The sequence below is a fragment of the Ovis aries genome, chromosome 15 (genome assembly GCF_016772045.2).
Source record: "Ovis aries strain OAR_USU_Benz2616 breed Rambouillet chromosome 15, ARS-UI_Ramb_v3.0, whole genome shotgun sequence".
Classification (NCBI taxonomy): domain Eukaryota; kingdom Metazoa; phylum Chordata; class Mammalia; order Artiodactyla; family Bovidae; genus Ovis; species Ovis aries.
Window position 1 is genome coordinate 48,057,379 of NC_056068.1, and position 24,345 is coordinate 48,081,723.

At 40.1% G+C, this 24,345-nt stretch overlaps 1 protein-coding gene across 1 annotated transcript; it reads left to right on the forward strand.

The window, feature by feature from the left end:
- The first annotated feature begins 3,494 nt into the window (after positions 1 to 3,494).
- On the forward strand, positions 3,495 to 5,494 carry LOC101105945 (hemoglobin subunit epsilon-2). Its single transcript, XM_012095922.5, is given in 4 exon segments — positions 3,495 to 3,604; positions 3,730 to 3,810; positions 3,812 to 3,938; positions 5,339 to 5,494. Coding segments are annotated over 4 exon segments (429 nt in total). The 5' UTR covers positions 3,495 to 3,512; the 3' UTR covers positions 5,468 to 5,494.
- The last annotated feature ends 18,851 nt before the right edge of the window (positions 5,495 to 24,345 follow it).

A 24,345-nucleotide genomic window follows, 5' to 3' on the forward strand; every position in this document is an offset into this window, starting at 1 on the left:
CAGAAAAAAAATGCCAAGGAGAAATGTCTATACAGCATATGCTGGCTCTGTATAAGGAAAGAACTTAGAGTTCACAAATACATTGCTAAGGCTATTCATACATTAGGGCTTCCCTGGTAGCTCAGATGGTAAAAAATCCGCCCTCAATGCGGGAGACCTGGGTTCCATCCCTGGGTTGGGAAGCTCCCCTGAAGGATGGCCTGGCAACCCACTTCAGCATTCTTGCCTGGAGAATCCCCATGGAGGGAGGAGCCTGGCAGACTGCAGTCCATGCGATCGGACATGACTGACTAAGTATACAGCACATTCATACATTGGCTGAGCATTTGTACAGAATTGTTTCTAGACAGCCATTTCAAGTTTGCATCCTATAAATCCAGAAGTGGGATGAAGTGTCTTTGAGGGAGGAAAACAGCTGGAACACGTGGGCTGGAGTGAGTACAATAATAAAGCTTTGAGTGTTTATTTTTATGCCCGCAAAACGTGAAGTTGCTGGTGCTAGGAATATGGGATGGGAATCATGGTCAAGTCCTAGTCTAGTAAGGGGAACAAATTAGCTGTGCTTAGAGACAAGGCAAGGCCCCAGGCTTTGCAGGAAGTTAAAATCATTCGGTTCAAAATGGGAGCAGAGAGGCCAGCCTGGGACTCTGCTCATTGTGCATATCTCTTTCCACCTCCACAGCTCCTGGAAATTGTGCTAGCGATTGTCTAGCAAATCACTTTGATACAGAATTAACCCCCCAGTGCAGGCTGCCTGGAAGACGACAGTGACTGGACTGGTGAGCACCCTGGCCCACAAGTATCACTGAGGGCCCTGCCCAGTAGTGCAGGGTCACCAAGGGAAAACTTTTTTGAATTAATAATAATAATAACAGCAACAACAAGAGTAGAGGTAGCAGTATTGCTCCGCTAAGAGTTCTTCTCAGGGTAATTGTCCTCAGGTCTGCTTTTCTCATGTGCTTTTAAATACGTGAAAACCTTAGGGATTCTATGTTGAACTGTATTTGGGGGATGGGGGGACTGGGGAGGCTCACCATTCAGTTTTTGGATGAAGTAGAAATTTCTGCAGGAAAATTTAAAACAGAGCATCAAAGGGATGTGGTTGAGACATACACTTGGGATAAATACATACTCATGAGTTTTTCCAGTTAAAGATATAGGAGCATTCAGGTGGGAGGGGAAGGGTATCAGGGAACAAGAACGCCTCAGGATCAGATGATTAAGTGGGTCTCAAAAAAGACTTAAGTGAAGACAAAGGTTCTGAATGGAGGTAGAGTACCAAAGTGGAGATTCTTTACAGGAAAATTAGCCCAGGTCTTAAGATGGCAATGTCCAAGTAAGGATGTCATTCCATTCTAAGAACACATTTTCTAAAAGCAGCTGGCTTGTCCCAGCTCTTGTGAAGAGAGATTAGGATGGGTGGGGTTGGAGGTCAGAGCAGGGGATACCCTCTTTTCAAAGTTAACTTCAACATGGCCTTTACTAAAGAACTGTCTGGTTTAAGTGAAGAGAGCTGCCTAGGAAGGCTTCCCCCCCGCCCCCCAGGGCTTTTTTTTTTTTTTTAATATTTATTTGTATTTATTTATTTGGCTGTGCCAGGTCTTAGCTGTGACAGGCAGGATCTTCGACTTTGCAGCATTCAGGAACTTTAAATGTGGCATATAGGATCTAGTTCCCTGACCAGGAATGGAACCTGGGGCCCCTGCATTGGTTGTCGTGAATCTTAGCCACTAGACCACCAGGGAGGGGATGTTAAATTGATTGTTACATTGCATGTATGGAGACACACATGAGCAGGCTGGCTACAGCATTTCAAGGAAGAGAGACCTTTGTAAACTGCTCAGAGAGAGGGACTGTCTAAAAAGTGTGAGAGAAAATCAGGAATTAGAAGTAACTTCCAGAATTATTGCCTGCTTTGCTAAAAAGATGAGCAGTTATTCCCCAACATTCAGAGCTGCAGAAGCCCCTGAGTCTGGGGCCTTGCCGGGGGCACATACTCCGCTGAAGATAGGCATCAGGGCTAGAGATAGAAAGTACCCAGAGCCAACCCTGCAGGTCAGACAGACCCCAGCTGAGTGTGAGAGAGATTCCTGGCTGTAGTCATAGTTTCCTCTTCTTTCTTTTATTTCTCTGACCTCTTTTCTTGAAGCAAATTCTTTTGACATCAATCCAAACTATTTTCTTTATATCTCTGTACCAAAGTGCTCACATAAATCAGTGCTCACAGATTATCCACTCTGTCATGGAAAACCAGCTTCCAGAAACAGAAATTTTTATCCACATTTTACATTTAAGTCTTTTCAGGTTGAATCGATAAAAGTGTCTCATTATATCACATAGACAGAAAGGATTTATTTTCTAATAGTAGAAATCTGGGCCACTAATGTAATACATTAGTAGCCCCCTAACCCTAACTCTAAATTTTAGGGTCCCTCTGTAAATACACATGAAAATTATTTTTTCGTTATATGTGCATATATTTGTAAGAGTGATCTCAGGGAGAAACAAACCAGCTTTCTGGACGTCAAAATGTGGAAGCAACAAATTCTGAAATAAAATGAATCATTGCTTGTCCCACTAGAAATGTGCTTTTTCCAATCTTGTAAATGCTTATTTGGATGTATGAGAACAAAGTACCTTAGATCACAGTGGCAGTGGTGTGTGGAGTACTGTCAGTGAAGGTTGCCTTTGAACGATTAGATGTGAAGAAAAATCACACTCAGTCAGAAGTGTGGACCCAGCACATGAGACAACTCCTCTTCATTAAACAGAGAAGCACTTATTCCCCAACATTCAATACTGTATTCTCTGATATGAATGCATAGATACATCTACTAGCCAGAGACACTTTCCATATAATCAGAGTGAAAAAACTTATTCAGACAAGTACACATATTACTGATAGAACTCAGTAACAAAGGGTGATGTTCAATTCTTCTCTACATTTTACAGAGTTCTTGCCTATCTTGTTTCTAAGTTGATACTGGATTTAGATCATTTTTACTTGGTTATGAGAACTATAAAAGCATGAGCCCCATATAAGCTTTAGAAGCACTGGTGGCCCAGGAAGAGCTGCGGCTTCTCCTATTAATATACGCTGGCCAAACAGCAGGACAGTGTCTTGTGAACACCTGACACAATGCCCAACAGAGTCCCAGATGTTGCTCTTCCTAAGTCCAGCTATGCTTCATGGTCAGCCTATGGGGCACTTCAGGAAGGGAGGCGGGGACCTTGAGATATGAATTGCACAGTGGAGGGTAAGGGGAGAACACAGCAGAATAGCCCTGATAGAGCCACCAACACTATCAGAGACACAAATGTCCATCTTGCTGACCCTCCCTTGCCCAAGTCCCACCCCTGGCAGTGACCACCTACCTTTGACCAATAGTCTAGTTTTATTGGGGGAAGGAAGGGCCTTGGGACAGCAGATGAGGAATAAAAGGCCATGCAGTGAAGCAGCGGCACAGACTTGCTTCTGGCCCATTAGGATCACCAGGAAGCTCCCAGACACCATGGTGCATTTTACTACCGAGGAGAAGGCTGCTGTTGCTAGTCTGTGGGCCAAAGTGAATGTGGAGGTGGTCAGAGGTGAGAGCCTGGCAAGGTAAGCGCTGAACACAGGTAAGACAGGGTGTAGAAACACAGAAAGTGTGCCAGAAAAGGGGGACTGGTTAGGTTTCTTACATGCTCTGACTTCTCATCTGTTCTGTGACTATGATCATCCCATAGGCTCTTGATCATCTACCCATGGACCCAGAGGTTCTGTGACAGTTTTGGTTACTTATGCTCTGAGTCTGCCATAATGGGCAACCCACGGCAGGAAGGTGCTGAACTCCTTTGGAAATGCCATTAAGCACATGGATGACCTCAAGGGCACCTTTGCAGATCTAAGTGAGCTGCACTGTGACAAGTTGCACGTGGATCCCGAGAACTTCAGGGTGAGTTCTGGGTATGCCTGTGCTTTGTTATTTCATCCAGGTTTCTGTGCTGTGGTTATTATGAGAACACTGACTTAAGCCATCGAAGTATTTTTTGGAGGTAATATTTCAGAGAAAGGCTTGATCTTGGTAGGTTGTTCCAGAGGTCAAAGGTTCAGTTCAGTTCAGTTCAGTTCAGTCGCTCAGTCGTGTCCGACTCTTTGTGACCCCATGAATTGCAGCACGCCAGGCCTCCCTGTCCATCACCATCTCCCGGAGCTCACTCAGACTCACGTGCATCGAGTCCGTGATGCCATCCAGCCATTTCATCCTGGGTCGTCCCCTTCTCCTCCTGCCCCCAATCCCTCCCAGCATCAGAGTCTTTTCCAATGAGTCAACTCTTCGCATGAGGTGGCCAAAGTACTGGAGCTTCAGCTTTAGCATCATTCCTTCCCAAGAAATCCCAGGGTTGGTCTCCTTCAGAATGGACTGGTTGGATCTCCTTGCAGTCCAAGGGACTCTCAAGAGTCTTCTCCAACACCACAGTTCAAAAGCATCAATTCTTCAGCGCTCAGCCTTCTTCACAGTCCAACTCTCACATCCATACATGACCACAGGAAAAACCATAGCCTTGACTAGACAGACCTTAGTCAGCAAAGTAATGTCTCTGCTTTTGAATATACTATTTAGGTTGGTCATAACTTTTCTTCCAAGGAGTAAGCATCTTTAATTTCATGGCTGCAACCAGGTAATTATTCTATGACTAGTGGAGGTCACTCATCATCTGATAATTCTGAGAAAAGAAAAAATGTTGTGAAGAACACTAACCAAACTTGAGTTATGTGTTTTGGCCTGGAGAACACAAATTGAGCCAAGCAAAAGAATATCTTTCCTTTGATAGCTGAAATTTTCTATGAAAATTGATAAGTACATTTCTTTATGATTTTTGAGTTTTGAACCAGAACTAAACAGGGCAAACTAAGAGCAACTTTTCATGATTTAGGCCTCCTTCTTTGTCTCTAGCAATGATGAAATGTTTTTGTATACAAGGTGTTGGATTCCTTGTCAAATGGATGTCCAAACAATCTGAATGTATGTAATATCTGAAGACACAATATGTATATCAAGTCCCCTTTCAGCACTATAATTTTACTTTTAAAGTAATGGAGAGAAGCAGTCCATAGCAATGCTCGGGCTTGGACGTTGACAGAGAAAATGGGAGAAGGATGTAACAGAGTGGGGGTTCAGGCTGGGAGTCGCTGAAGCCAATGCCAGGTCTCTAATGGTGCACTTTTGTGGGAACATGGCCATGACAGCTGCTCACCCTCTTACGAAGAAGGAACCAGATGTGGCATCTATTTGCTTGGAAGGGCAGCCTGAGACCTCCTCTTCATTATGTACTGTCTTCTTTTTATTCCCAGCTCCTAGGCAACATGATATTGATTGTCTTAGCAACACACTTCAGCAAGGAATTTACCCCACAGGTGCAGGCTGCCTGGCAAAACCTGACAAATGCTGTGGCTAATGCTCTGGCCCACAAGTACCACTAGCTGCCTGGCCTACCATGTTGGTGCCTATCCGAGGGCCCAGTGTCCCAGCAGTTCATCTCCTGAAGACAGAGGGAGAGAGCTCTGATTCCAGACATAACTCCAATATAATACAAATGAAATAAAAGTCAGGGTCTCTAACAAATATCTTTGTATTTTCTCTTTGTTTTTATCTTTTATAAGTTGATTCAGCAAAAAAAAAAAAAAAAAAAGAAAAAAAAGAAAAAAGCATTCTAATTGGAACTGGGAATATTGGAAATTGAGAGTTTGGGGAGGTTATAGAAGGAACCCTAATAAGATTCTGTAAAAGTGACTTCAGTGGGTAGTTAATCCTAGGAGGGGAAATTAGGCTCCGGAAACAGAGAAGATCTTTAGTAAAAGGAAAGAAATGGAGTTACTCCTGAGAGATGCAAAATGATTGTTAATAGTGAGCTGTTAGGACACAAAGTAAGGGACCTGTATACTCTGTTATTTGTATAAATGCTGGATAGAGCTCTTTCTGGACTACTTTTATTTAATATGAGTCATATTTTTAGTAGCTATAGGTGCAATGAAGATGGTATTTTAGACACCCAGCTCTGCTCTCAACTTTTTCCTTGCATCTTCAGTGGGGCGTGCTTAGTTGCTTCAGTCATGTCTGACTCTTTCCCACCCATGGACTGTAACCTGCCAGATTATATATATAACCTGTCCATGGGATTCTCCAGGCAAAGACACTGAAGGGTATGCCATGCCATGGTACTAATGATATATTATTTGGGAGCTCTGTGACCTGGGAAACATTTTTAATTCTATCAAGCTTTTGGTAGAGACAAAGGCCATTTACGAGAAAAAATGACGAATTCAAGATCCATCATGTCAGATCCAATTCAAAGAAGATAAATTAAGAACAGTGGGGTAGTATAAAATTATAGAATCTGATAGAGTGTCCAGAGGAGAAGGAAATGGCAACCCACTCCAGTGTTCTTGCCTGGAGAATCCCATGGACAAAACAGCCTGACAGACTGCAGTCTATGGGGTGGCAAAGAGTCAGAAAAACCACAGCTTTGACTAAAGGGACCTTTGTTGGCAAAGTAATGTCACTGCTTTTTAATATGCTGTCTATGTTGGTCATAGCTTTTCTTCCAAGGAGTAAGCGTCTTTCACTTTCATGGCTGCAGTCACCATCTCCAGTGATTTTGGAGCCCCACAAAATAAAGTCTGACACTGTTTTCACTGTTTTCCCATCTATTTGCCGTGAAGTGATGGGACCAGATACCATGATCTTAGTTTTCTGAATATTGAGTTTTAAGCCAACTTTTTCACTCTCCTCTTTCCCTTCATCAGGAGGATCTTTAGTTCCTCTTAGATTTCTGCTCTAAGGATGGTGTCATCTGCATATCTGAAGTTATCGATATTTCTCCTGGCAATCTCGATTCTAGCTTGTGCTTCATCCAGTCCAGCGTTTCTCATGGTGCACTCTGCAAAGAAGTTAAATAAGCAGGCTGACAATATACAGCCTTGACGTACTCCTTTCCTTATTTGGAACCAATCTGTTGTTCCATGTCCAGTTCTAGCTGTTGCTTCTTGACCTGTATACAGGTTTCTCAAGAGGGAGGTCAGGTGCTCTGGTATTCTCATCTTCTTAAGAATTATCCAGTTTGTTGTGATCCACACAGTCAAAGGCTATGACATAGTCAATAAAGCAGAAATAGATGCTTTTCTTGAACTCTTTTGCTTTTTTGAAGATCCAACGGATGTTGGCAGTTTGATCTCTGGTTCCCCTGACTTTTATAAACCAAGCTTGAACATCTGGAAGTTCATGATTCATGTGTTGTTGAAGACTGGCTTCGAGAATTTTGAGCATTACTTTACTAGTGCGTGAGATGAATGCAATTGTGCAGTCATTTTAACACTCTTTGGCATTGTCTTTCTTAGGGATTGGAATGAAAACTGACCTTTTCCAGTCCTGTGGCCACTGCTGAGTTTTCCAAATTTGCTGACATGTTGAGTGCAGCATTTTTACAGCATCATCTTTTAGGATTTGAAATAGCTCAGTTGGAATTCCATCATCTCCACTAGTTTTGTTTGTAGTGATGCTTCCTAAGGCCCATTCCAGGATGTCTGACTCTAGGTGAGGGGTCACACCATGGTGGTTATCTGGATTATGAAGACCTTTTTTGTACAGTTCTTCTGTGTATTCTTGCCACTTCTTAATATTTTCTGCTTCTGTTAGATCCATACCATTGCTGTCCTTTATTGTGCCCATATTTGCATGAAATGTTCCCTTTGTGAATGCAAACTAGTACAGCCACTATGGAGAACAGTGTGGAGATTCCTTAAAAAATTGCAAATAGAACTACCTTATGACCCAGCAATCCCACTGCTGGGCATACACACCGAGGAAACCAGAATTGAAAGAGACACATGTACCGCAATGTTCATCGCAGCACTGTTTATAATAGCCAGGACATGGAAACAACCTAGATGTCCATCAGCAGATGAATGGATAAGAAAGCTGTGGTACATATACACAATGGAGTATTACTCAGCCGTTAAAAAGAATTCATTTGAATCAGTTCTGATGAGATGGATGAAACTGGAGCCAATTATACAGAGTGAAGTAAGCCAGAAAGAAAAACACCAATAGAGTATACTAACACATATATATGGAATTTAGGAAGATGGCAATGACGACCCTGTATGCAAGACAGGAAAAAAGACACAGATGTATATAACGGACCTTTGGACTCAGAGGGAGAGGGAGAGGGTGGGATGATTTGGGAGAATGGCATTCTAACATGTATACTATCATGTAAGAATTGAATCGCCAGTCTATGTCTGAAGCAGGGTGCAGCATGCTTGGGGCTGGTGCATGGGGATGACCCATAGAGATGTTGTGGGGAGGGAGGTGGGAGGGGGGTTCATGTTTGGGAACGCATGTAAGAATTAAAGATTTTAAAATTTAAAAAATAAAAAACTAAAAAATAAAAAAACTAAAAAAAAAAAAAAAAAGAAATGTTCCCTTTGTATCTCTTATTTTCTTGAAGAAATCTCTAGCTTTTCCCATTCTATTGTTTTCCTCTATTTCTTTGCATTGATCACTGAGGAAGGCTTTCTTATCTCTCCTTGCTGTTCTTTGGAACTCTGCATTCAAATGGGTATATCTTTCCTTTTCTCCTTTCTTTTCACTTCTCTTCTTTTCACAGCTATTTGTAAGGCCTACTCAGACAATCATTTTGTCTTTTTACATTTCTTTTTCATGGGAATGGTCTTGATCACTGCCTTCTATACAATGTCACAAACCTTTGTCCATAGTTCTTCAGGCACTATGTCTCTTGCATCTAATCCCTTGAATCTATTTCTCCCTTCCACTGTATAATCATAAGGGATTTAATGTAGGTCATACCTGAATGGTCTAGTGGTTTTTCCTACTTCCTTCAATTTAAGTCTGAATTTGCCAATAAGGAGTTCATGATCTGTGCCACAGTCAACTGCCCGTCTTGTTTTTACTGACTGTCTAGGGCTTCCCATGTTTGACTTCAAAAAGTATAATCAATCTGATTTTGGTATTGACCATCTAGTAATATTCATGTGTAGAGTCTTCTCTTATGTTGTTGGAAGAGGGTGTTTGTTATGACCAGTGCATTCTCTTGGAAGAACTCTATTAGCCTTTGCCCTGCTTCATTCTGTACTCCAAGGCCTAATTTGCCTGTTACTCCAGGTGTTTCTTGACTTCCTACTTTCACATTCCAGTCCCCTATAATGAAAAGGACATCTTTTTTGGATGTTAATTCCAGAAGGTCTTGTAGGTCTTCAGAGAATCGTTCTACTTCAGCTTCTTCAGCATTACTGGTGGGGCATAGACTTGGATATTGAATGGTTTGCCTTAGAAATGAACAGAGATCATTCTGTCGTTTTTGAGATTGCACCCAATTACTGCATTTTAGACTCTTTTGTTAACTATGATGGCTACTCCATTTCTTCTAAGGGATTCTTGTCCACAGTGGTAGATATAATGGTAATTTAAGTTAAATTCACCCTTTCCAGTCCATTTTAGTTCACTGATTCCTAAAATATCTGTGTTTACTCTTGTCATCTCCTGTTTGACCACTTCCAATTTGCCCCTGACTCATGGACCTAATATTCCAGGTTCCTATGCAATATTGCTCTTTACAGCATCAAACTTAACTTCCATCACCAGTCACATCCACAAGTGGGCGTTGTTTTTGCTTTGTCTCCCTCTCTTCATTCTTTCTGGAGTTATTTCTCCACTGATCTCCAGTAGCATATTGGGCACCTACCGACCTGGAAAGTTCATCTTTCAGTGCTATACCTTTTTGCCTTTTCATACTATTCATATGGCTCTCAAGGCAAGAATACTGAAGTGGTTTGACATTCCCTTCTCCAGTGGACCACTTTTTGTCAGAACTCTCCAGCATGATCCATCCATCTTGGATCATGCCTTCTACTTCAGTTCAGTTCACTTTAGTTCAGTCACTCTGTTGTGACCGACTCTTTGCGACCCCATGAATCGCAGCACGCCAGGCCTCCCTGCCCATCATCAACTCGCGGAGTTCACTCAAACTAACATCCATCGAGTCAGTGTTGCCATCCAGCCATCTCATCCTCTGTTGTCCCCTTCTTCTTCTGCCGCCAATCCTTCCCAGCATCAGAGTCTTTTCCAATGAGTCAACCCTTCGCATGAGATGGCCAAAGTACTGGAGTTTCAGCTTCAGTATCATTCCTTCCGATGAACACCCAGGACTGATCTCCTTTAGAATGGACTGGTTGGATGTCCTTGCAGTCCAAGGGACTCTCAAGAGTCTTCTCCAACACCACACTTCAAAAGCATCAATTCTTCAGCACTCAGCTTTCATCATGGTGCAACTCTCATATCCATACATGACCACTGGAAAAACCATAGCCTTGACTAGACAGACCTTTGTTGGCAAAGTGATCTCTCTGCTTTTGAATATACTATCTAGGTTGGTCATAAGTTTTCTTGCAAGGAGTAAGTGTCTTTTAATTTCATGGCTGCAGTCACCGTCTCCAGTGATTTTGGAGCCCCCAAAAATAAAGTCTGACACTGTTTCTCCTGTTTCCCCATCTATTTCCCATGAATTGATGGGACAAGATGCCATGATCTTCGTTTTCTGAATGTTGAGCTTTAAGCCAACTTTTTCACTCTCTTTTTTCACTTTCGTCAACAGGTTTTTAAGTTCCTCTTCACTTTCTGCCATAAGGGTCGTGTCATCTGCATATCTGAGGTTATTGATATTTCTCCCAGCAATCTTGATTCCAGCTTGTGCTTCTTCCAGCCCAATGTTTCTCATGATATATTCTGCATAGAAGTTAAATAAGCAGAGTGACAATATACAGCCTTGATGTACTCCTTTTCCTCTTTGGAATCAGTCTGTTGTTCCATGTCCAGTTCTAACTGATGCTTCTTGACTTGTATATAGGTTTTTCAGGACGCAGGTCAGGTGGTCTGGTATTCCCAACTCTTTCAGAATTTTCCACAGTTTATTGTGATGCACATAGTCAAAGGCTTTGACATAGTCAATAAAACAGAAATAGATGCTTTTCTGGAACTCTCTTGCTTTTTTGATGATCCAGTGGATGTTGGCAACTTGACCTCTGGTTCCTCTGCCTTTTCTAAAGCCAGCTTGAACATCTGGAAGTTCATGGTTCACGTACTGCTGAAGCCTGCCTTGGAGAATTTTGAGCATTACTTTACTAGCATGTGAAATGAGTGCAATTGTGCGGTAGTTTGAGCATTCTTTGGCATTGCCTTTCTTTGGGATTGGAATGAAAACTGACCTTTTCCTGTCCTGTGGCCACTGCTGAGTTTTCCAAATTTGCTGGCATATTGAGCGCAGCACTTTCACCACATCATCTTCCAGGATTTGAAATAGCTCCACAGGGATTCCATCACCTCCACTAACTTTGTTTCTAGTGATGCTTTCTAAGGCCCACTTGACTTCACATTCCAGGATGTCTGGCTCTAGGTGAGTGATCACACCATTGTGATTATCTTGGTCATGAAGATCTTTTTTGTTCAGTTATTCTGTGTATTCTTGCCACCTCTTCTTAATATCTTCTGCTTCTGTTAGGTCCATACCATTTCTGTCCTTTATCGAGCCCATCTTTGCATGAAATATTCCCTTGGTATCTCTAATTTTCTTGAAGAGATCTTGTCTTTCCCATTCTGTTGTTTTCCTCTTTTTCTTTGCATTGATTGCTGAGGAAGGCTGTCTTATCTCTCCTTGCTATTCTTTGGAATTCTGCATTCAGATGCTTATATCGCTCCTTTTCTCTTTTGCTTTTCACTTCTCTTCTTTTCACAGCTATTTGTAAGGCCTCCCTAGACAGCCATTTTGCTTTTTTGCATTTCTTTTCCATGGGGATTTTCTTGATCCCTGTCTCCTGTACAATGTCACAAACCTCAGTCCATAGTTCATCAGGCGCTCTGTCTATCACATCTAGTCCCTTAAATCTATTTCTCACTTCCACTGTATAATCATAAGGGATTTGATTTAGGTCATAACTCTGCTTCAGTAAACACCATCAAATATTTTCAAAATCAATTATACTGTTTTACGTTATCACTAGCAAAGTATGAATAGTTTTCTTTATCTACAGGTTTGCAAAATGTTGGAATTGTCAAGCTCTCTTGTTCTTTATACTCTTTTCCCTCTTCCTTCCCTTTTGTTACATTATTTTCCCTTCTCCTAGGCCCTTCTTCCGTCCATCCTTCTTCCTTTCTCCCTTTCTTCTTCTTTTCTTCCTTCCTTCCTTCTTTCCAGGGTGCTGGTGGGTATATATTTGTATATCATTGTAGTATTATTTGAATTGAGAAGAATGAAATTTGATTTGAATATTCATTCCTGGGTCCATTTTCACTTTTTTCTTGAGGACGCAGATGCGGAAATTTCTGCACTTGGTATTTTCCCAGAAATCCTGTCAGACTTTATCAAGCTGAATAAGATGTATCTTGATTGTAATTCCTCTGCATTTTCTCTACAGTCATATCATAAGTATCAGGTATATATTTTTTTATTTCTCATTAAATTGTTCCCATTATCATCCATGCTCCATAAACCTAGTTCAATAGCTTCTAGAAAGACAATATTTATTATTTTTGATTAACTTGATAGAGCTTTATTTCAATGACAGGATGGATGAAAATCGAATTTTGTGGTCCAAAGTATTTAAACAAGGAGAAAGAAAGCAAGTTACCTCTATGACAAAATATTTATCCATTTCAACCTCTTACAAATATTTCCAGAAACAGAGTGAAGCTCCATATAAAGCCAACTTGATAAAATTTTTGCTTTCTAAGTCTTAGTTTTCTTATCTATGAATTTAACTTTTTAAATTCATAGATAAAATGTAATTCATAGGTTTAAGCTGTAAGATACATTACACAATATCAGACTAAAATATTTATGCGTAAATGAGACTGGGAATATATTTGTAGAGGCAATGGATGGATGAAGGAAATGAAGCTAAGAGATAAGAACAGGGAGAGCAGAGTTTCTGAGTCTAGACACACTGAATCAGCCAATCACAGATGAAGGGCACTGAGGAAGAGGAGTGCATCTTACATTCCCCCAAACCAATGAACTTGTGTTATGCCCTGGGCTAATCTACTCTCAGAAGCAGAGAGGGCAGGAGGCTCGTGGGGCTCGCAAGGAAGACCAGGGCCCCTGCTGCTTACACCTGCTTTTGACACATCATGGTACTTCTGACTCTTGAGGAGAAGGCTACTGTCATTGCCTTGTAGAGCAAGATGAGGGTGGCTGAAGTTGGTCCAGATACCCTAGGCAGGCAGGTATTCAGCTTACAAGGCAGGCTGAAGGAGAGTGAATGTCAGCTGGGCGAATGGGGACAGAGCCATCGCCTGAGATTCTGGCAGGCATCTGCCAGAGATTCTGACTCCCTCTGACCTTGTGCTGTTTTCACCCTCTAGGCTGCTGGTTGTCTACCCTTCAACTCAGAGATTCTTTGACTATTTTGGGGACTTGCCCTTTGATGATTTCTGGGCAATATTTTACCTTCTTTGTTTCCAGGCATCATTTCCTCTCATTTATTCTTGTTTTTCTATGTTTGTTCTCTGCAGTATCTTCTTTATATTTAAATATTTTGAGTGTTTAAGTGTTTGAGTATTAAGACTTTCTTCTAAGTCACTTAAAAATTTTGTCTCATGATTTTCCCTTATCTCTTTCTAAGTAAGGAAGACAAAATGATGTGTTGCTTCTTTAAATAGTTCAAAAAATAAAAAAAAAATGATAGCAAGTTCTGAATTAAGACAGAAAGAGAGAAACATCTCTAAGTATAAATTCAGGCTGATATGGGTGGCTTCACATCAGTAGTAACATCTACACTTCAGCCATCTTTCTGCTTATATTCTAGGGGCACAGCTTGGGATGAGACTGAAATACTAAGTCCAAATTGGGTGCCTCTGCTAACAGTGTCCTTGTTTTTTATCTCTACAACACAGCTCCTGGGCAACATACTGGTGAGTACACTAGCTTGAAACTTAGGCAAGGAATTCCCCAGAGTTGCAGGCTGCCTATCAGAAGGTGGTGGCTGATGTGGCTGATGCCCTCACCTACAAATACCACTGAGATACTGTCCTATTTTGTTGCCCCCAAAGGAATATTTATTTTTAACTGATTGTTGATTGATTTACAATATTGGTTTGATTACTGTCATACATTGATATGAATTAACCATGAGTGAGTGAGTGAAGTCGCTCAGTCGTGTCCGACTCTTTGCAATCCCAAGGACTGTAGCCCACCTAGCTTCTCCATCCATGGGATTCTCCAGGCAAGAATACTGGAGTGGGTTGCCATTTCCTTCTCCAATGAATTAACCATAGGTGTATATATTTCCCCTCCCACCTGAATCTCCCTCTCACCTCTGGCCCATTCCCACCCCTCTAGGTTATTACAGAGCTCACATTTGAATTCTTTGAGTTGATGACCATTGTGATAGCTTATGTTGAATGGTGTCAGATTTTTGGCTTCCAGAGCAGACAGTTTCAATCTGGGCCCAGAGACAAAACTTGGTCACTCAGAGCTTTTGCGTGGCAGTTTTTTTTTTTTTAAATTTTATTTTACTTTATTTTACTTTACAATACTGTATTGGTTTTGCCATACATCAACATGAATCCACCACGGGTGTACATGTGTTCCCAATCTGAACTCCCTTCCCACCTCCCTCCCCATACCATCTCTCTGGGTCATCCCAGTGCACCAGCCCCAAGCATCCTGTATCCTGGATTGAATCTAGACTGGCGATTTGTTTCTTATATGATATTATACATGTTTCAGTGCCGTTCTCCCAGTTTTAATACAGTGAAAAAAAGACAGAGAAAGCCTCTGACATAGATATCAGAAGGGGAACAAGAGAATGCACCACTAGCTAGTCTTATAAAGACCTTATATAATTTTTCAATTGGTTACTAATAATAGAAAGGTCTTATCAAACCTTCTCCCTAAATCTTGAGCTAACAGGATTAGTCAGAAGGTTCTTAAGAAGGAGAACCATGTCTTCAAGCAACATCCATTGTTTTTATATACTCATTAGTACAAAGCTTAAAGAAAAACATACCCAGGAGCAAGACGAATTGTTTTTTTGTTTAATCATTCAATTCACTTCAGTTCAGCTCAGTTTTGTCGCTCAGTCCTGTCCAACTCTTTGTGACCCCATGAATCACAGCACGCCAGGCCGCCCTGTCCATCACCAACTCCCAGACTTCACTCAGACTCAAGTCCATCGAGTCAGTGATGCCATCCAGCCATCTCATCCTCGGGCGTCCCCTTCTCCTGCCCCCAATCCCTCTCAGCATCAGAGTCTTTTCCAATGAGTCAACTCTTTGCATGAGGTGGCCAAAGTACTGGAGTTTCAGCTTCAGCATCATTCCTTCCAAAGAAGACCCAGAGCTGATCTCCTTTAGGATGGACTGGTTGGATCTCCTTGCAGTCCATGGGACTCTCAAGAGTCTTCTCCAACACCACAGTTCAAAAGCATCAATTCTTCAGCGCTCAGCTTTTTTCACAGTCCAACTCTCACATCCATACATGACTACTGGAAAAACCATAGCCTTGACTAAACGGACCTTTGTTGGCAAAGTAATGGCTCTGTTTTTGATGCTATCTAGGTTGGTCATAACTTTCCTTCCAAGGAGTAAGCGTCTTTTAATTTCATGGCTGCAGTCACCATCTGCAGTGATTTTAAAACCCCCCAAAATAAAGTCTGACACTGTTTCCACTGTCTCTCCATCTATTTCCCATGAAGTGATGGGACCAGATGCCATGATCTTCATTTTCTGAATGTTGAGCTTTAAGGCAACTTTTTTGCTCTCTTCTTTCACTTTCATCAAGAGGCTTTCAGTTCTTCACTTTCTGCCATAAGGGTCGTGTCATCTGCATATCTGAAGTTATTGATATTTCTCCCAGCAATCTTGATTCCAACTTGTGCTTCTTCCAACCCAGTGTTTCTCATGATGTACTCTGCATAGAAGTTAAATAAGCAGGGTGACAATATACAGCCTTGATGTACTCCTTTTCCTATTTGGAACCTGACTGTTGTTCCATGTTCAGTTCTAACTGTTGCTTCCTGACCTGCATACAGATTTCTCAAGAGGCAGTTCAGGTGGTCTGGTATTCCCATCTCTTTCAGAATTTTCCACAGTTTATTGTGACCCACACAGTCAAAGGCTTTGGTGTAGTCAATAAAGCAGAAATAGATGTTTTTCTGGAACTCTCTTGCTTTTTTGATGATCCAGCAGATGTTGGCAATTTGATCTCTGGTTCCTCTGCCTTTTCTAAAATCAGATTGAACATCTGGAAATTCATGGTTCACGCATTGCTGAAACCTGGCTTGGAGAATTTTGAGCATTACTTTACTAGCATGTGAGATTAGTGCAATTGTGCGGTAGTTTGAGCATTCTTTGGCATTGCGTTTCTTTGGGATTGGAATGAAAACTGACCTTTTCCTGTCCTGTGGCCACTGCTGAGTTTTCCAAATTTGCTGGCATATTGAGTGCAGCACTTTCACAGCATCACCTTCCAGGATTTGAAATAGCTCCACTGGAATTCCATCACCTCCACTAGCTTTGTTCATGGTGATGCTTTCTAAGGCCCACTTGACTTCACATTCCAGGATGTCTGGCTCTAGGTGAGTGATCACACCATTGTGATTATCTTGGTCATGAAGATCTTTTTTGTTCAGTTATTCTGTGTATTCTTGCCACCTCTTCTTAATATCTTCTGCTTTTGCTAGGTCTATACCATTTCTATCTTTTATCAAGCCCATTTTTGCATGAAATATTCCCTTGGTATCTCTAATTTTCTTGAAGAGATCTCGTCTTTCCCATTCTGTTGTTTTCCTCTATTTTTTTGCATTGATCCCTGAGGAAGGCTTTCTTATCTCTCCTTGCTATTCTTTGGAATTCTGCATTCAGCTGCTTATCTTTCCTTTTCTCCTTACTTTTTGCTTCTCTTCTTTTCACAGCTACTTGTAAGGCCTCCCTAGACAGCCATTTTGCTTTTTTGCATTTCTTTTCCATGGAGATGGTCTTGATCCCTGTATCCTGTACAATGTCACGAACCTCAGTCCATAGCTCATCATGCACTCTATCTATCAGATATAGTTCCTTAAATCTATTTCCCACTTTCACTGTATAATCATAAGGGATTTGATTTAGGTCATACTGAGCCATAGTCAGCTCCCCACCTTCTTTTTGCTGACTGTATAGAGCTTCTCCATCTTTGGCTGCAAAGAATATAATCAGTCTATTTTCAGTGTTTACCATCTGGTGATGTCCATGTTTAGAGTCTTCTTTTGTGTTGTTGGAAGAGGATGTTTGCTATGACCAGTGCGTTCTCTTGGCAAAATTCTATTAGCCTTTGCCCTGCTTCATTCCATATTAACTCTGGGCTTAAAGAAAGCTAATCTTCAAGACTATTGTCAAAACAACTCAAAGTTTAAGAAAAAATTTCTTATGTGACTAAGACAATGTAATGTAGAAAAAAATAGTTTGTCCTTTTCTCCTCCTCCAGATCTCCAGACCCCTTGATTGCCCTGGACTCCTTATCAATCTACCTAAAAATTAAAACTTTCATCTGGAAGATCCTATTTCCCTACATTTTTCTATTTTTTAATAATTCAAAAATTTTAAAGTAATTTTTGAGTTAAAATATTGTTTCTGTTGTTTTTATGTTCAGGTTTTCAGTCCACAAGGCATGTCGGATCTTAGCTCCCTGAACAGAAATAGAACTCTCACCTCCTGCATTAGACCAAGTCTTAAACACTAGATTGTCATGAAAGTCCCAGTATTTTTCCAGATTTTATCTTTTGAACTTGGGGAAATAATGTCCACCCTCAATGATATAACTTCTTCCTAATAAAGAACTTTCAGCTCAATTTCCTGATTCATTTTACTCATTTTTTTTTTTCTTTCTGCTAAGGATATGAGTTGACTCATTGGAAAACACTCTGATGCTGGGAGGGATTGGGGGCAGGAGGAGAAGGGGACAACCGAGGATGAGATGGCTGGATGGCATCATGGACTCGATGGACATGAGTCTGAGTGAACTCCGGGAGATGATGATGATCAGGGCGGCCTGTAGTGCTGTGATTCATGGGGTCACAAAGAGTCGGACATGACTGAGCGACTGAACTGAACTGAAGGATATGGGAAAGTCCCTGAGGGTCTACAGATAGAGAGCCTTTGTGTCTTATACAGAGAGAACAAGGTAAATTAGAAAAGTAAGGGGACCACACACAGTCAATATTGGATGACATTCCTGTCTCAAAGCGTAAGAACTATAAGAAGGTTTAAAATATAGTGAGGATACTAGCATTACAGGGTCTCACGGGAAACTTCAAATCTAGACAGAAACTTCAAGATAACACTCTGATCTGTACCCACTAATTACTAAAGAAATAATATGCTCAATCAGAGACATAATGATTGCTCAAGAAACTGTTACTAACGTTTCCTTTTTTCATACTTCCCTTGCCTGCACGTTTTAGGCAACAATGTTGTTACATCAGGTGTTCCCATTCTAATGTATAATCTCCCTGTTCCCCTTGCCCCAAAACACCTCCAAAGTTAACCTCAACCTTCCATTTCAGTTAAAGTTCAGTGCTCAGATAATAGTTGCTTGAATCTTTTGACCTTGGCATCAGTGAAATTTCCAGTATTGCCTAAGAAAGTTCTTCCAAACCCTCCCACTTCAAACTTTTCACATTTCTTCCTGTTTAGCTATACAGCTGTGTGCTGTATAAGGGTTTCTGCCTTTTGTACTATCCTACATGATTACCATGTCTTATATAGGAGATCCTCCATAGACAGTAAGTATATGTTTATTAAGTGAAGTAATCAATGAATGAACAATTATTTCTTGTCCCAAAACTCCTGGGGGTAGAGGAAAATCTGAAAAATATGCTATTGCATAGTGTTTCTTTGGTGTTAGTGCTACAATATACAGTGAGGAAGCACACAGGAAGGTAAATCACTGGTTAGATACTTGCTTTCTGATTATAGGTAATACTTTTAAAAACTTTTCAACTCTTTATTTAATATGGAGTATTTCAATTAAAACTGTTGTGATAGTTTCAAGTACATAGCAAAGTGACTAAACCATATATATTCATGTTTCCATTCTTCCCCCAAATCCCTCCCATCCAGCTCACACATATCATTGATCGACTTTCCAGTGCTATTCAGTAAGACCTTGTCATTTATCTATTTTAAAGATAGCAGTGTGTACTTGTCCATCCCAAACTCCCTAACTGACTATCCCTTGTGAAATTATTTTTTTTAATATGTAAAATTGGAAGGACTTCTAGAACCTTCTAACTTGCATGCATTTCTTTAAATCTATATCATGCTCCTGTTGATTAAATTTAGACTTGACTACCTGAAACAGAATATGTTGTTTCCTTCTATAAAATGTATATTCAGGATAATTCTATCTTACTACCAGGTTATAGACAATGCATTAAAGTTTACTGTTTCACCACTGTATTTTTAACTGTCTGAAGGCAAATGAGCTTTTAAATATTTATGTTTCTTCTCATGTTTTTATACACAGTAGGCAACAAGAATCCTTTACACCCCAACACTATTTTTAATAACCACAGGGTCACATTCCAGAATCAGAGGTATCTCAGGAAAATCTTAGGAAGTTTCCTTTCACACTCCTGAGCACAGAAAAGTCATCATAAGAATTAGACATTTTCAAAAGATTTTAAAGAGGGTAAGAGAGACTGTGTGTTTCACAATTTGGAATGAGAAAGCAAAGTACCCTTCTTCCTTCTAAATGTTCATAAAAAACTACAGAATATCTGAAGAACTTACTGTACTCTCTTTTGTTCCTTTACCTTTGGAACTGGCCAATGAACCTAGACAAGAAGTTGGGACTGAAAATCCCAATACTGGAGAATTCAAGAGAACATCACTGGGGTGGGATTTGGATCAAGTTCAAACTGTTGCTGTATTGCTGGTGTTTGTGTCTCTATGTTGGGAGTGAGGAGGTCAAAGGATGGAAAGAGACTTGGCAGCTTGTTATATGTTTTCATTCCTTGTTAAAGTGGAGCTTCTGTAAAAGTCTAAGAGTAAAATTAATTCCTTAATATTTGATTTTACTTGATAATGTACCCAAGTCACTTCTAGTTCCGGCCTATCATGTTGCTTCATAGATCATGTTCAGTATGTGTTAATGCAGGTAGTGTATACGTAGGAGAAAGAAAGATGGAAAGAGACCAGAGGCAAGGAGAGAAGGACAGTGAGAGAGAGGGAGACACATGAGTCAGAGTGAGAGAAAGGGAGGGAAGAAGAGGAGAGGGGAGAAAGGAGAGGAGAGAGAGCAAGAAGTAAGTAATGTCGTGCATTGATTTCCATAATCATTTTAAAATCAGCCAATTAAATGTCATGGGAATTTAGGATGCTATTCTAGATTTTCCATCTCTTAAGCCTCAGAGAGTAAAGTAAAGTAAAGTTGCTCAGTCGTGTCCGACTCTTTGTGACCCCATGGACTGTAGCCTACCAGGCTCCTCCCTCCGTGGGATTCTCCAGGCAAGTGTACTGGAGTGGGTTGCCATTTCCTTCTCCAGGGAATCTTCCCAACCCAGGGATCGAACCCGGGTCTCCCGCATTCCAGGCAGATGCTTAAGTGCCCTAAAAGTTGGCTTTGGGAATTAATGCCTTATATATTTGTTAAGGGTGCCCAGTCTGAAGCCATGATTCTGCCTTTCCAGACATACGGCTTCAAATTTCACTTGAGAAAGACTGCCCATTTGTTCTTGATAAATCAATACCATTCCCCACTTTTGAGGTAAATAAAAGCTAATTCTGAATGAATTAAAACCTGAGCCCAGTGGAGGAAATATTAATATGCAATTGATAAACTGAGACATTAACTGTCCTGTAATAATCAGGATATATTTTATCAAAGTTATTGCTATATTACTGTTTTCAGAAAAAAATGACCTTTTAAAACATGAGTTAAATTGCACCATTTCTAAACTATTCTGTTTATGACCTCTGTTTCTATGAGTTCTACTCTTCAAGAAGAATTTACTTCATTTTATTTTTTTTGTTTTATTTTATTTTACTTTATTTTTGAAACAATGGTAAAACTGAGGTAAATAAGATATTGTACATCTGGGAAAGAAGAGTAAATAATAACTGCTTTATCTTGTCATAAACTAATGGAAAATAATCGAATAAACAGCTACCTTACCCAGAAGAATACAGATGAGTTTGGTGAAATATTCTACTTGGGTAATTAAAACTGAACATCAAAGCATGTACAAAAGAATTCTAGTTGAGTGAAATTTTTGAACTAAATGATGTAACCACACATCTCTGGATGAATGTCATGATTCTCTTGAAGAAAGTCAATATTTACCCATTTAATTATACTCAGAGTAGGCCCATCCTGGTATAGAATATTAGGAATTAGGTGACCTTGCCAGACTGGAATAAAGGGGAAAAAAAACACAACAAAAACCTGTCTATTTCTCTCTCTGTGGACTTGTATGAGTGTGTGCTTGTGTGTGTATCTTCAATGCTCAGAGGGGCTGGAATCAAAGTACAGCAGACATACTGTGGATCCCTTCACAGCGTCCAAGAAAGCTCATGATGGTGAAGATAGTAGTGGGCCTAAGAAGCATTCCAGAACCTTTTTAGTGGTGGCCTGGATTTGCACTTTAGGCTCTGAATATAACCCTACTTCTATAACTATTCACTCTTCCTTATTTTTGCTTGAACTTTTGATTGTCTTATAACAACTTGCAGCCTTGTCCTTGCAGAGTTATGGTAATAGAAAGAAAAACCCGTTTCACTCTTAAATCATACCAAGTAGACTGAAGCGACTTAGCAGCAGCAGCAGCAGCAATGGTGAAAGACAACAACTCTTGCCCTGAGACTTGCATGATGGTGGCTGCAGCAGTCAGTACAAAAGAGGGGCTCATAGACCATTCGTGGCAAAGGAAGACTTAAAAAAGAAGACACAGTAGAATTTTTGTGTATACACACACACACACACACACACATATATATATATACTGGAATACTACTCAGGTATGAAAAAGAATGAAATTTTGCCAGTTGTAACAACTTGGATGAACCTGTAGGATATTATGCTTGGGAAAATGTCAGACAAAGAAAAACAAAATCCTCTTTATTGTGACTTATATGTGGAACATAAAAAGCAACACAAATTAATATAACAAAGCAGAAACAAACTCACAGATATAGAGAACAAACTAGTGGTTACCCATGGGGAGAGAGGAGAGGGAAGGTCAGGATAGGGGTAGGGGATTAAAAGATAAGAATTACCATGTACAAAATAGATTAGCAACAAGGATATATTGTGCAGAACAGAAAACATAGTCAATAATTTATTGGAACTTTAAATGGTGCATAGTCTTTAAAAATACTGAATACCTGAAACTAAAATATAATATTATAGATCAAATATTTAAAAAATAATTAATTCAAAGTAAATGAATTAGGGAAATAATCTCTGAAAACAGAAAATGATAGGGGAAGTCGAAGTACCTGTTAATTTCTGTCAGTCAAGACAGAAAAAGTGTAGCCCTGACAATTTGGCTTCTTTACAAGAAAATATAGGAATAATCTATACTATTATTTAGTAAGTTCTGTGAGTTTTCCATAACACAGACTTCCTGAAAAGATATGTCCAAAGTTTTCCAGAAGAAGTTCTTTCACTCACGTATGCCTGACCTCTGATATCAGAGATGTGAAATAGGTCTTTTAAAGAGTACAAATAGAGCAGTGTTTTGGACTCTGTGGGAGAGGGAGAGGAGGGGATGATTTGGGAGAATGGCATTGAAACATGTATAATATCACATACGAAATGAATTGCCAGTCCAGGTTCGATGCAGGATACAGGATGCTTGGGGCTGGTGCACTGGGATGACCCAGAGGGATGGTACGGGGAGGAAGGTGGGAGAGGGGTTCAGGATTGAGAACACATGTACACCCGTGGCAGATTCATGTTGATGTATAGCAAAACCAATACAATATTGTAAAGTAATTAGCTCCAATTAAAATAAATAAATATAAATTAAAAAATAAAAAAATAAAACAATGATAAAGCTAATAGAGATTTCAGTTTAATCAATTGAAACGCAAAACTAAAGGTCAAATCAAATGTAGTTTTTTGTTTTTAACATTTAAAACATTTGAAAGATATCTTTTCCCAAAAGTCAACATGTGGAAATTTTTTTCTAAGTATAGACCAATAGTTAGAGCCTTTTTCTTTTGAAGGTTGCAGAAAAGAGTGAATATAAATTGAAGATGTTTAAACTCTATAATTTTTCCCCCTATAATCTTGTGGGGATATAATCCTACCCTAACTTCCAGAGAGCCAGGCCAGATCCAAGACTTTTCTACATGTCTGAAAATATCAGAATGATTTTTTTCACAAGTACTTGATTGGGAATAGGCCAGATCAAAGGGGTGAGGAATCTTTATTTACCTAGCAATGATGGAAAAAATATTTTGGAAGATGGAGTAACAAAAACTGGACATTCATGAATTTCTTTGTAACAACTAGAAATGCAGAAGTCCTTTCCTTCTAGTTCCCCTAAAAATATATTAGTTGGAGTTACAGAGACATAGAGCTGAGAGAATGAGAGATTTTTAAATTATTTATTTATTTTTTTGTGCTCTTTATTTTTATTTTATTTTTTTACTTTACAATACTGTATTGGTTTTGCCATACATTTACATGAATCCGCTACGGGTGTACATGAGTTCCCAATCCTGAACCCCCCTTCTACCACCCTCCCCATTTCATCTCTCTGGGTCATCCCAATGCACCAGCCCCAAGCATCCTGTATCTTGTATCGAAACTAGACTGGCGATTCGTTTCTTACATGATAGTATCATGTTTCAATGCCATTCTCCCAAATCATCCCACCCTCTCCCTCTCCCACAGAGTCCAAAAGTCTGTTCTATACATCTGTGTCTCTTTGAGATTTTTTTAAAACACGTTTTGCCAGTGATGGCAAAGTTGACAGAAAGGTGATTCCAGGCATCAAGTTGTCTGAATCAGGAGAAGGTTCTAAGGTGAGAGAAGGGAAGTAAATATATGTGCTCCTATCCTTACTGAAAGGAAGTGGAAATTCAAGAAGAAGGGAAGATGCAGAAAGTAGAGATGATAGAAAGTAGGGGACACTCAGGGAACTCTGAGATCTAATGCTGAGCTCAGAAATGCTTGATGATTTTGCTTTTTCATTGAATCTTCTAGTAGTAAGAAACAGACCTCTATACTTCAGAAGTTCTTCCCTAAGAAGGTAAGAGGATTTATTACATGGGTTGGAGGAGATGCAAAGAGAGAAGAAATATT